We start from the raw sequence: 14934 nt of genomic DNA, 5'->3' as shown, positions 1-14934 counted from the left end.
AAAGTACTTTAACAATTATGTAAGGACCTGTTTTGGAGTGAGAGAACGTGACTTTTAAAAGTGACTCCGACAAAAATTCTTATTTGAGTTTAAGGGGTTCTAAATTTCATATTAAAAACTTTGAAAAGAATCCAGATAAAGTTATATAGTGAGATTTTATGTATAATCCAAACAATTTTTTTATTTTATTGTATTTTTTAGCTACAACCCATGAATGCAAAGACACTGATTGCACTGGAAAAAATACGGAATGTGTAGCGAATGGCAACACTTTTACTTGTGAGTGTAAAAAAGATTTTAAACCAGTAGACGAAGATAAGAAAGGGAAACCGGAAGCGGATTGCGTTGGTAAGCATAAAACAAATTTACACGACCTATTTCTTTCCAGATTAAAGAAAACGATATCCATTTGTAATAAAAATCAAATGTAGGAATAAGGATAATTGGAATTGATTAAACGTATGAAAATTTAAAAAAAAAGCAAATGAAAATACGTTTTCTAATGGAAAATATTTTATTTATTTTTGTTACGCACTTTCCCTTTCAAAATAGTATATATAAATTTTAAAAAAAATCAGAATTTTATAACAAATGATAATTGTTTGCAATTATCTTCCGTATGAAAAAATTGACGGGAGAAATACATTAAAGGTCGCTGCTACTAAATAATTGTGGTGTCACTTTTAATAAATCTTTTTTAATCTCAGAAATGATGGAATTGAAAAGTACCTTATTTTTTTGAGTAATCTTTAAAAAAGTACAGAATGTGATTCGAAAGTTGATTAATGATATTTAAAAATTTAAGAAATTTAAATAAGACTTTTTTCATTAATTGCCATTTACAATTTACTACAAAGTTTAAAATTTGCTTGCTCATGTTCAAGATAAAGCAACTAATTTAAATGCTCATTGAGCGACTTTTAGTGATTTTTTTTCCAAGTTTTAAAACAATAATTTTGAATTTCTCTAAAAATGTTGTTTAATTTTATTGAATATTTTCAAACTTGTAGTAAAAAAATGAAGTATGACGAAAAAAAATTCTTTTATTTATCAACATATCCTAAATTCCATCATTACTTCAGCTAAATTTAGGACATTTATGCAATCATCTCGCATGAAAACCCAAAAAATTTGATGCAAGTTCCTAGCTTTTTGCTTGATTTTTTGCTATAGCATACTGAAATTTTTTTAAAATTATTTTTGATCCTTTAATCCCCTGAAAGCTCAAAATTGAAAAAAATCGCCCGAACTAAATTACTTAAAAGTTAGAAAATAATAATTTAGTTATTCATTTTGTTTTTTTTTTAAATTTCCCTGGAAAGATATAGGAGAAAATAGGAATTTCGCTTCTACTTAAAGTTTAAGCATTAGTGACAGTTTGTTTCGTAAGCCTTTTTTACGAGGAATTGGATGAGGCTGAAGTGATGTCGGTCTGGCTTATAATAAGAAAGTTTTACAAATATTTTTAGCACAGATAGCTCATATTGATACTAACAGAATTTAAGCGGATCCATTGTTGATGAAAAAAATCTCTCGATTTAGGTTCTTACTGGTAACCTTTCCTAACTCTTATTTTTAGCCCTATTTTTGATAAAAAGCCAAACTTGAATTACAGTAAAGCATACTTCGGAATTTTACCAAGCAACTTTAGTAAATACTAAGTTTTATCGGTGAAACAGATACATTCTAATCTAGATAGGTGAAGTATTATTCATAATGCATTAATCCAAACCGAATATAAAGATTCTAGAATCAAGTTCACAGAGTTTACAGTTCAAAAGTAAAAGGATTCCTGTAACAACTGATATGATTAGGTAATAAACAGCGCAGGTATTTTGGTCTGGATGAGATAGAAATTGAGAATCATTTTGAAAAATGTGCCTAATACATGCTGGAAATATATCTACTGAAATCTTTAATTTTCCAGCATTCTATTGTATTTAGATACATTAAGATTTGATTCATGCACGTTATAATGCTACTTTTGAATAATATGTTATCAAAACTAACTCATGGAAGTTTCATATCTATACATTGTTACAAACTTCTTGCTTGGAGACACATTAGTTTTATGGATTTTATTTTAACGTGAACTCTAAAATGTGGCAGGAAACCAAAGAAAACGATTAAAATAATGGACAAAAAAGTATTAATATCTGATCTTGGTTAATAAAATGAATATTTTTCTTTCGTTTAAATTGAAAATTGTTAAACATATAATGTAGCTCTGAGCTGCTGTTGAACTTGCTAAATTAATGAGAAAGAAATGTAAATTTAGAACAGTTTTTAGTGATTTTTTTCTTTTAATCAATCGTTTCTGCCCTTTAATGTGTACTTTCTTTAAATTTTATTTCGTCTTAAACTTTTAGGTAGGAAATCTTTAGGGACGACAACATTAATGAAAAACGTAAGTTATATTGAGCAAATTGGACACTTTTGTAGTAAGTTTAAAATAAAGAATTTGAAAGTACTTTAACAATTATGTAAGGACCTGTTTTGGAGTGAGAGAACGTGACTTTTAAAAGTGACTCCGACAAAAATTCTTATTTGAGTTTAGGGGGTTCTAAATTTCATATTAAAAACTTTGAAAAGAATCCAGATAAAGTTATATAGTGAGATTTTATGTATAATCCAAACAATTTTTTTATTTTATTGTATTTTTTAGCTACAACCCATGAATGCAAAGACACTGATTGCACTGGAAAAAATACGGAATGTGTAGCGAATGGCAACACTTTTACTTGTGAGTGTAAAAAAGATTTTAAACCAGTAGACGAAGATAAGAAAGGGAAACCGGAAGCGGATTGCGTTGGTAAGCATAAAACAAATTTACACGACCTATTTCTTTCCAGATTAAAGAAAACGATATCCATTTGTAATAAAAATCAAATGTAGGAATAAGGATAATTGGAATTGATTAAACGTATGAAAATTTTAAAAAAAAGCAAATGAAAATACGTTTTCTAATGGAAAATATTTTATTTATTTTTGTTGCGCACTTTCCCTTTCAAAATAGTATATATAAATTTTAAAAAAAATCAGAATTTTATAACAAATGATAATTGTTTGCAATTATCTTCCGTATGAAAAAATTGACGGGAGAAATACATTAAAGGTCGCTGCTACTAAATAATTGTGGTGTCACTTTTAATAAATCTTTTTTAATCTCAGAAATGATGGAATTGAAAAGTACCTTATTTTTTTGAGTAATCTTTAAAAAAGTACAGAATGTGATTCGAAAGTTGATTAATGATATTTAAAGTTTTAAGAAATTTAAATAAGACTTTTTTCATTAATTGCCATTTACAATTTACTACAAAGTTTAAAATTTGCTTGCTCATGTTCAAGATAAAGTAACTAATTTAAATGCTCATTGAGCGACTTTTAGTGATTTTTTGTCCAAGTTTTAAAACAATAATTTTGAATTTCTCTAAAAATGTTGTTTAATTTTATTGAATATTTTCATACTTGTAGTAAAAAAATGAAGTATGACGAAAAAAAATTCTTTTTTTTATCAACATATCCTAAATTCAATCATTACTTCAGCTAAATTTAGGACATTTACGCAATCATCTTGCATGAAAACCCAGAAAATTTGATGCAAGTTCCTAGCATTTTGCTTGATTTTTTGTTATAGCATACTGAAATTTTTTTAAAATTATTTTTGATCCTTTAATCCCCTGAAAGCTCAAAAGTGAAAAAAAATCGCCCGAACTAAATTACTTTAAAGTTAGAAAATAATAATTTAGTTATTCATTTTTTTTTTTTTAATTTCCCTGGAAAGATATAGGAGAAAATAGGAATTTCGCTTCTACTTAAAGTTTAAGCATTAGTGACGGTTTGTTTCGTAAGCATTTTTTACGAGGAATTGGATGAGACTGTGAAGTGATGTCGGTCAGGCTTACAATAAGAAAGTTTTACAAATATTTTTAGCACAGATAGCTCATATTGATACTAACAGAATTTAAGCGGATCCATTGTTGATGAAAAAAATCTCTCGATTTAGGTTCTTACTGGTAACCTTTCCTAACTCTTACTTTTAGCCCTATTTTTGTTAGAAGGCCAAACTTGAATTACAGTAAAGCATACTTCGGAATTTTACCAAGCAACTTTAGTAAATACTAAGTTTTATCGGTGAAACAGATACATTCTAATCTAGATAGGTGAAGTATTATTCATAATGCATTAATCCAAACCGAATATAAAGATTCTAGAATCAAGTTCACAGTGTTTACAGTTCAAAAGTAAAAGGATTGCTGTAACAACTGATATGATTAGGTAATTAAATGCGCAGGTATTTTGGTCTGGGTGAGATAGAAATTGAGAATCATTTTGAAAAATGTGCCTAATACATGCTGGAAATATATCTATTGAAATCTTTAATTTTCCAGCATTCTATTGTATTTAGATACATTAAGATTTGATTCATGCACGTTATAATGCTGCTTTTGAATAATATGTTATCAAAACTAACTCATGGAAGTTTCATATCTCTACATTGTTACAAACTTCTTGCTTGGAGACACATTAGTTTTATGGATTTTATTTTAACGTGAACTCTAAAATGTGGCAGGAAACCAAAGAAAACGATTAAAATAATGGACAAAAAAGCATTAATATCTGATCTTGGTTAATAAAATGAATATTTTTCCTTCGTTTAAATTGAAAATTGTTAAACATATAATGTAGCTCTGAGCTGCTGTTGAACTTGCTAAATTAATGAGAAAGAAATGTAAATTTAGAACAGTTTTTAGTGATTTTTTTCTTTTAATCAATCGTTTCTGCCCTTTAATATGTACTTTCTTAGCTTTAAATTTTATTTCGTCTTAAACTTTTAGGTAGGAAATCTTTAGGGACGACAACATTAATGAAAAACGTAAGTTATATTGAGCAAATTGGACACTTTTGTAGTAAGTTTAAAATAAAGAATTTGAAAGTACTTTAACAATTATGTAAGGACCTGTTTTGGAGTGAGAGAACTTGACTTTTAAAAGTGACTCCGACAAAAATTCTTATTTGTGTTTAGGGGGTTCTAAATTTCATATTAAAAACTTTGAAAAGATTCCAGATAAAGTTATATAGTGAGATTTTATGTATAATCCAAACAATTTTTTTATTTTATTGTATTTTTTAGCTACAACCCATGAATGCAAAGGGGCGATTCCACGAAAAGTGGTCCTGAGTGACTAAATTTTCAAAATTATCGTAAAATCAAAAATGACACAATTTCGGAATCTAGAAGATGTACATTTTTTAATAGTTAAGATAGTTTTTTGAATTACAAAAAATATTTATGTGAATTCTAACAAAAGGTGGAACACTATGAATTTTAACAGGAGTTCTCTTCTTTGTTATGTTATATTCCAATGGAGTTCTTAAAATATTAAAGAGCAATAAAATAGTTTTTAGTAATAAATATAACTATTTTACTCTTTTATCATTGTTTAATGTATTTTTTTAATTTGGCCTAAATTTTTTTGCTTGTTTGAAAGTCGATTAATCAAGATAGTCTAATTTCCCAGTAACACACGTAACATAATTTTGCATTTTTTTCTGTAAAAACTTTAGTAAAAAAGAAAATTTAAATTTTTTTTGTTTTATAAATTAAGAAGGCAAGATATGCAACGGAAAAAATTCTCGAATTAAAACTGCCAATAGTTAAAATTTTATAATTAATTTTATTCAAGGTAACACACGTAACGAAAAGTTACGCGCGTTACTGTTATATGTGTTAGAGGTACTTATACACTTTAATTATTTATTTATTTTCAATAAAAGATTTAAATCATGTTCGGACATTTTTTATAACCGCCGCGCAACTTCAATGCCACAAATACGGAATTGTAAGATTGTGGTTTTTTGTAAAATCAGGTCGGTATAAGCATTCATAAAAAAACAGCATAATAAGATGATAATTTTGAAACTTTTGGAAATTGTTTTCCCAAACTTCTATTTGTTATACGTTTATGTTTAAGTAGAATATTTCGACTGCATTTGCTAGATTATTATGAAATGGATAAGCTTAAACTAATGTCCTTATCTGGATTTAAAAGAATAAGAAGATGAAGAAAAAAAGAAAAGAGCATAAGATTCTGCACTTCAAAGGAAAGAAAATAAGGAAATAATGGAAGTTTAGACTTGAACTTTCAAAACAGATTGATAATGATGTAAAAGGTTCACCACTAAGTATTTCAGATGAACTTAATTATTAATAAATGGATTTTCTTCAAAAGTTAGATTGTTTATACTATGCTTGTATTGAAACAAGAGCTGGTTCTCTGGATTATTACGGGGAATAACGGGCAATAAAACGAAAGAACTATCCAACAATGTTTCTAAGAGAGGCTTATACTGATTTTTGTCAGTTGCATCCTAAACATTGTTTAATTTTCCATATTTAGTGCTTTATGACTAAAAAATTTATTGCTACTGTAAAACTTAGAATCAAAGCAAATATCATGAAATTTTTATTCTTTAATTGGAAGGCTAAAATTTAGTTTATGACAATACATGGTGATGGTAGAAGTATTTATGTATATAAAGTAAAAGAAATTTTGGATCTAATTATTGTTGGAACAATTATTGTTGGAAGGGGGCTTCTGATACTTACAAAAATTTCTCATTGCTTGTTATAGGTTTCTAACCATCATTTATTGTAGTTTGGTAACGATGAGAAAAAGATGACAATAGCTCACAATAAAAAATATTTAATGGCAAATGTGCAAGAAGAATGTTTTGAAATAACTCTTGAAAAGTGGACTAACTTTCAATAATACGTAAGAGTTAAAAGAATCCGAGGTGATACTTTCCAAACAAACATATCTAGCATTAAAACCAGGGAAATTCAAGTTGACTTTGCAGAGACATATTCTTTTGAATATCAAAACGAATTTCAATCAGCATTATGCTATCCAGCCACAGTTCCGTTATTCACAGCAGCTGTTGTCTTAGACGATACTCTCCTAAAGAGTTTAAAATAGAGTCCTTTACAATATTTTCCTAAGGCAAAGACAAAGGTGAAACAATGTCTACACTTTCATTTTAAGACTGTTTAAAAACGATTCTACTTCAGAAGATGAGCTAACAGAAACCTTCTATAGTAATAAGTCAAGTTAAGAATTTAAAAATAAATATATGGTTGAATTATTTCATATTTTGTCAATCAAAATATAAAAAAAGAAATTAATTTGGAAATATTTTACGATATCACATGCAGAAGTTCCTTCTATGGGATAGGTGTGTAGTACAAAATCTTGAAAGCGAAGCAAAAAGCAAAGTTATCTATATCATTGTGTTGTTATACAAAAAAATTTATTTGCTATCCAGTGTTGTTTGCAAAGCTAACCAATCAACTCATGCCTAATACAACTAACTGTATTATATATTAGCCAAAAGGAAATAAAGATATTAATTGAAAAGATCAATACATGGCAACGGTAATACAAAGCATAAAATCTATGCATAAGTATCGTTAGATACTTGAATAAGATGCATAGATGCACATTGTGGCACACAAATAATCAGTAAGTCAATTTCTGTTCCCTCCTGATCAGAAGTGCGCCTATAGCTGAAATTAAAACGACATATGCTCTATCTAGGGAACATTATTGATGCAAATGCACATGCTTGTGAACTTAAAATGCAATATTTGCATAAAATAATTGGAAAATATGCATATTTTTGTTTCCAAACAGAAATGATTTTGAAGGAATAGATGTGCCTAAGATTTGCTATGTTTTACTCTCTAAACCAGTATAAAGAAGGGCTACAACCATCTTTCCAGACCATTAACTATTTTATTTGCTAAAATAAATTGTTTTTCTTCTGCTAAATTAAAATAAATAAATGTTTTAGTGCAACATTTATGACTTCTCAGTTGAAATATTCACAGAGGGTAACACACGTAACGTTCAGTTAACACACGTAACGCACCAATTTCACCAAAATAAAGAAGTTTTTACTGTTGCAAGAAATTTTTAAAAATCACTAAACACAGCTTCGATATTGTATCTCTCTATAAAAGAAAATATCTTAATTTTTTGCCTTTATACTTCACAGAATTAAATGAATATATTCAAAGTTTCAAATATCTAGCATTATAAAGGGTAACACACGTAACAAAATTTCCGAAATTTTTTTTTTCAACATCAAATTAATTTGCGCCTTCAATCTTCGTTTTGTAAACTTACAACACATATAGATTTAACAACAAATTAAGAAAAACGTAAAAAATATCTAACAAGTTTATTATAATAAGTGATAAAGTTGAAATATGTCGTGTAAAAGTAACACACGTAACGAAAGAATCGCCCAGACACTGATTGCACTGGAAAAAATACGGAATGTGTAGCGAATGGCAACACTTTCACTTGTGAGTGTAAAAAAGATTTTAAACCAGTAGACGAAGATAAGAAAGGGAAACCGGAAGCGGATTGCGTTGGTAAGCATAAAACAAATTTACACGACCTATTTCTTTCCAGATTAAAGAAAACGATATCCATTTGTAATAAAAATCAAATGTAGGAATAAGGATAATTGGAATTGATTAAACGTATGAAAATTTAAAAAAAAAGCAAATGAAAATACGTTTTCTAATGGAAAATATTTTATTTATTTTTGTTGCGCACTTTCCCTTTCAAAATAGTATATATAAATTTTAAAAAAAATCAGAATTTTATAACAAATGATAATTGTTTGCAATTATCTTCCGTATGAAAAAATTGACGGGAGAAATACATTAAAGGTCGCTGCTACTAAATAATTGTGGTGTAATAAATAATTGTGGTGTTTAATAAATCTTTTTTAATCTCAGAAATGATGGAATTGAAAAGTACCTTATTTTTTTGAGTAATCTTTAAAAAAGTACAGAATGTGATTCGAAAGTTGATTAATGATATTTAAAGTTTTAAGAAATTTAAATAAGACTTTTTTCATTAATTGCCATTTACAATTTACTACAAAGTTTAAAATTTGCTTGCTCATGTTCAAGATAAAGCAACTAATTTAAATGCTCATTGAGCAACTTTTAGTGATTTTTTTTCCAAGTTTTAAAACAATAATTTTGAATTTCTCTAAAAATGTTGTTTAATTTTATTGAATATTTTCAAACTTGTAGTAAAAAAATGAAGTATGACGAAAAAAAATTCTTTTATTTATCAACATATCCTAAATTCCATCATTACTTCAGCTAAGTTTAGGACATTTATGCAATCATCTTGCATGAAAACCCAAAAAATTTGATGCAAGTTACTAGCATTTTGCTTGATTTTTTGCTATATCATACTGAAATTATTTTGAAATTATTTTTGATCCTTTAATCCCCTGAAAGCTCAAAAGTGAAACAAAATCGCACGAACTAAATTACTTAAAAGTTAGAAAATAATAATTTAATTATTCATTTTGTCTTTTTGAATAGATTTTATTTAACATAAACTCTAAAATGTGGCAGGAAACCAAAGAAAACGATTGAGATAATGGAGAAAAGGCATTCATCGCTGATCTTGGTTAATGAAATGAATATTTTTCCTTCGTTCATTTTGAAAAATTGTTAAATCTAAATCTTTAGGGACAGCAACATTAATAAAAAACATAAGTAATATTGAGCAAATTGGACACTTTTGTAGTAAGTTTAAAATAAAGAATTCAAAAGTACGCTAACAATTACGTAATGACCTGTTTTGGCATGAGAGAACTTAACTTTTAAAAGTGACAGCGACAAATATTCTCGTTTGAGTTTAGGTGGTTCTAAACTTCAGATTAAAGACTTTGGATAGAATCCAGAAAAAGTTATATAGTGAGTTTTTATGTATAATCAAACTAGCGTTTTTATTTTATTGTATTTTTTAGCAGCAACTCATGAATGCAAAGTCACTGATTGTACTGGAAAAAATACGGAATGTGTAGCGAATGGCAACACTTTTACTTGTGAGTGTAAAAAAGATTTTAAACCAGTAGACGAAGCTAAGAAAGGGCAAAAGGATGCGGATTGCGTTGGTAAGCATAAAACAAATTTACACGACCTATTTCTTTCCAGATGAACGAAATTAATTATAAAAATCAAATATAGGAATAAGGATAATTAGATTTGAATAAACGTATGAAAATTTAAAAAAAAAAAAGCATATGAAAACAAGTTTTTTTATGGAAAATATTTTATTTATTATTGCTGAGCACTTTTATTTTTATAAATATCTATATAAACTGCTGTTTGTAGAAAATGCAACACCATGAAGGAATCATCAGAATCAAATGAAATTCGCAGCAAATGTCAATTATAGGATATTATGCAAATTAATAAAGTTTCAGAGCCATCGCGCGTGCGTGGCGCGCGCAGCGCCCTCTGAATTGATGATGAAAGCGTATAAATAAAGTGCTGTAGCGGGACGTTGAAAATAGTCTATGATTATTTGTTAGTGGCAAACGTTTAGTGAGACCTGAGTATGCCTCCACGACGGAAGAATAAGAAATTCAAGCAACTTACGGAGTTTGAACGAGGGAGGATAATCGGCCTTCGAGAAGGAGGATTTTCCTATCGCGCAATAGCAGCTCGTATGCAGCGGAACAGTTCCACAGTGATGCGAGTTTGGAAGCAGTGGACCGACGAGCACCGAACAACTCGAAAAACAGGCACTGGACGACAGAAGGTGACGTCAGAGCGCGATGATCGACACCTGCTCCGCATGGCGGTGAATGATCGCACAGCTTCCTCCAGGCAGCTGGCAGCACATTGGTCTACTGCTACAGGTGTACAATTGTCGGCTTCGTCAATTCGTCGTCGTCTGCTGCGCCGTGGATTGCGTGCAAGGGTGCCATTATACAGGATTCCCCTCACGGCGGATCATCGACGGCTGCGTCGGCAGTGGGCTCTTGAGCACAGAGACTGGCGAGCTGATTGGCACCAAGTTGTCTTTTCAGATGAATCACGCTTCAATTTGTGGACCCATGATGGCCGTGTTCGTGTTAGACGTTATGCCGGTCAACGCTGCCTTCCTGAGTGTATTATTGAACGACATAGTGGTCGAACACCCGGAGTTATGGTCTGGGGTGCGATTTCGTATCATGGACGATCCAATTTGATACGAATTGAGGGTAATCTCAATAGCAACAGATACGTCCGTGAAGTGCTACAGCCCGAAGTCGTTCCTTTCCTTCAAGGCATCCCTGGAGCTATCTTTCAGCAGGATAATGCACGCCCACATGTTGCGCGGACTGTTAGAGACTTCTGTTCAGCACAACGCATGCAACTTCTTCCTTGGCCTGCTTATTCGCCGGATATGTCGCCTATTGAGCACGTGTGGGATATGGTTGGTCGGCGTCTCACTCGTGATCCGCGTCCTGCAGTTTCCAAAGACGAACTTTGGTTGCGCATACAAGCGATATGGAATTCTCTTCCTCAAGCAGATATTCAACATCTGTTTGACTCCATGCCACGTCGTATAGCAGCACTTATTGCAGCGCGTGGTGGCTGCACCAAATACTGATTTCGGACGCTTAATTTGTTTCTTTTGTTTTGAAAATTTCATCATTTATTTGTATCAGTACAAGTCGTTTCTGCATTAAATTTCATTTGATTCTGATGATTCTTTCATGGTGTTGCATTTTCTACAAACAGCAGTTTATAAATTTAAAACGAAATCAAAATTTAATAACAAATCATAATATTTTACATTTATCATCCGTACACAAAAATGTGACGGGAAAAAATACTTTGAAACGGAATACTACTGAATAATTTAGGTCTCATTTTTAATAATTTTTTTTAAATCTCAAAAATGACGTATTTGAAAAGTCCCTTGTTATTTTTTTTGACTAATCTTTATAAAAAGTACAGAAACTGATTATCTAGAAACTGATTGACTTTTTCATTTGACAATATTTAGATTTTTTGTGTTGTTTTTACTATATTTATACGATGATTGCATTCCAAAATCAAATTTAAATAACTTATTATAGGTATATACGTGTCTAGATACAAAAAATGGAAGAAACAAAAAAAGTGCTTGAAAAATAAAATGTAGATTGCATAGTAATTATAACGCACATTTATAAGGTTTTCTATAGTTTACGACGTTTCTTATTTTAATAACTCAGGGAATTGCTGAATGTTAAGTGGCATTTTGAAATATGTTGCGTTTAAAAATAAGATATTGAAATAATATGTTGTATATTGTTGGATTCATTGTTTAAAAAATCACTTCATTCTGCTAGATATTTAGGTCACTTTGGGTTAAGATGATTTGCGAACAGTATCCTTATGTTTCGATACATTCTGAAACTTACTTTCGCAAATTCACCATAAAATTTCGCACAGCATGTTCTTCAATTACGATAAGCTACATTTACCCCAAAATACTGCTACTATGATTATTTTTGTTTTCTTATAAATATCTGATACGATACTTTCTTTTTAAATAGAACTCGTAAGGTCCTTAAGATACTGAAATGAGGGCACAAAAACTTAAAGGATAAAAATAATCAATTTCATTAACTCAAGATATCTGGTCTCAAAATTTTAATTTTATGGTTACTTTATATTATGGTTATGGTTAATTTTAATTTTATGGTTATATCTTTTACAATATTGATGCTGTTACGTTTTTAAAGACCATATGAATCCTGTTAAAATATTAAAATGCATATGTTTACTTTAACGAGGGTAAAATTCTTATCAAAATAATGATTAGACCCTAATGTAAAGCTGTATAATTGATGATAAAAACTCCACTGGCATCAAAAAATATGAAGATGGAAGTAAAAGTCGACATGTTTCAAGCATTCAAATATAAGCGGCCATTCTCAAGACTTGTCAGGCTTGACAGACTTGTGACTTTAATTATTAGACGCTCAAAACATGTCTTTTTTATTATCATCGATTATTTTTCAAATCAATGAAGTTCTTATATTTCCGTTTCAGTTTCTTGGGATTATCCAGTTAGTAACTTAACATATAAAATTATTTCACTAGATATTAAAATAAGTTTTAAGTAAGACGTAGGCGCATGTTCTTAGATTGAAAAAATAATAATTCACTACTTTCTAAAAAAACCAATGCGGTAAATTTTTTTTTGCTGCAACCCTAACATTTTTTAAGGACATAAAAAATTTCCGTTTACAATTGAAATTTCAAAAATCGAATGTGAAAATGGAATGGTCCCTAGCACCAGGAATCGAAATTAAATAGTTAGAAGGACAGCTAATTCAAACAAGTTAGCGTATCCGTTCTACTTGAAGTTGTTTGAAAAGGTATTTTTGTATCTATTGATTCCGAAGTTTATTCTACATATACTTTAGGATATACTTTCGGAGTATTTTGATCGAGTTTATTTTTACACCCTTATTTGCTTAAAATTATTAAATAATTTGCTTAAAATAAATTATTCAAGCTATTTGATTTAATGCATTTATAGTATAATAGTAAACGGGGCTTCCATTGCATGTCTTTGACCCTGATATCGCTATCATAAAATAAATAGAATAAGCTTAGATAAATAATAAAAGTAAATTTTTTTCTCGTTTTAATTTTCAAAGAATAATATGCTTCGATCAAACAGATTTCATTCTGGAAATAACGAAATTATTGAGTAGGTCCCTTGGAGCAATATCATTGTAGGAAAAATTTGTTTTCACAGCTTCTGTAAAAAGTCCGTTAGCCTTCTTGCAGCGCCTTTTTGTTTATCAGTTCAGAAATTGCATACATTCATTGATTTTTTTTTTAAAATCAGATGATTCTAAAATTGACACGGCTTCGGAATAATTATTAAAAATAATTTTTTTCATGAAATTTTCTATGGGTAAATAAGTTTCATGAGTGGGTGAATTTTCTTTTGAATCGTTTAATTAACTTATTCTTGACTAATGGATAAAGAATAATTATTGAAAATAATGAATGTTTTATTCTTTACACAAAATATTTCTGACTAATGCATAAATTTTTATTCATTGTTAAGGAAGATTTTGAATCATTATTCATTATTATTTATCGTGAGAGTCGGATGCTCATCTCTGCTTTCATATTCAAAGAAGATAACTTCATTAAGTTGGTAGATATGTCTTAATTGCTTATGTAAACTCAATGAACTTTCATTCATCAAGAAAAGGAAATTACTAAATCATTGAAAATTATTAGAAAAAGGTGTTCACAGTTGATCAAACTCTTGCTCATTAATCCAAACAAATCTTTGAAAACTCACAGTCGGACCGTTCAGGTAATTCATAATATGTCTTAGTGAAACTTTCCTATGACCCACTCCTATTGGCATTTGTAGTGCGAAAAAGCATTACAGATGCCAATCACTTTTTCGAACTCCTTTCAAGCAGACAAATTAATACCTTGCACCTTATTCCGTAATTTACCACTTTATTTATTTTATAACCGTCTTTGAACAGCCGACCCAATTTTTTTGGTTTACGACAGCTAATGTTCAACCCCGTAGCCTTTTAATTTTGAACCAAATACAGAAGACAAGGGAACTCTTAGGTCATGCATTTGAGTAAATATTTGCCATTGAATGGAATATTTACCATTGTACTAGCTCCACTGTTTAAAAAATTTAAAATATAATCACTTTTACCTGATACTGAAGGAGTTGATGTAAAGGTGTGTCCAATTTGCCTCGCTCCTAGTTCTTGAAGACTCTATAAGGTTCAAGTTTAGGTCTGTGATGGCAATGTTCAACTTTTGCCTCCACCATGACGAACGTTTTTTTTTTCTTACATAAAAACAAATGTCAAGAAGTTTGACTTCCTATACTGCTACTTGATTCTGCAAATTTTGTTTATTTTTTTTTACTTCCATTGTATTCTACATCTGTCTACAATGATCGAAAAGCCTTTTCGTAACTTCCTCTTTCATTTTTTATCCTTGTTTTTTCTCTCCGTTAATCGTATGGTATTGCTGCCGTGATGGTAGGACCAGGTCTATCAGGAATTTCATAT

At 29.7% G+C, this 14934-nt stretch overlaps 1 protein-coding gene across 3 annotated transcripts in view; it reads left to right on the top strand.

Moving 5' to 3' along the window:
• LOC107446532 (uncharacterized) overlaps positions 1 to 14934 on the top strand; it is a 149303-nt gene that overhangs the window by 67304 nt on the left and 67065 nt on the right. For all 3 annotated transcript variants that reach the window (XM_087163687.1, XM_087163686.1, XM_087163685.1), the window contains 3 exons: positions 202 to 348; positions 2666 to 2812; positions 9847 to 9993. In XM_087163687.1, the coding sequence (XP_087019813.1) occupies positions 202 to 348; positions 2666 to 2812; positions 9847 to 9993 (441 nt within the window). The remainder of the gene's footprint in view (positions 1 to 201; positions 349 to 2665; positions 2813 to 9846; positions 9994 to 14934) is intronic.

The sequence above is a fragment of the Parasteatoda tepidariorum genome, chromosome 5 (assembly GCF_982258835.1).
Source record: "Parasteatoda tepidariorum strain Cologne lab strain chromosome 5, Ptep-v5.0, whole genome shotgun sequence".
Classification (NCBI taxonomy): Eukaryota; Metazoa; Arthropoda; class Arachnida; order Araneae; family Theridiidae; genus Parasteatoda; species Parasteatoda tepidariorum.
This window is presented reverse-complemented; position numbering and strand designations above follow the sequence as displayed.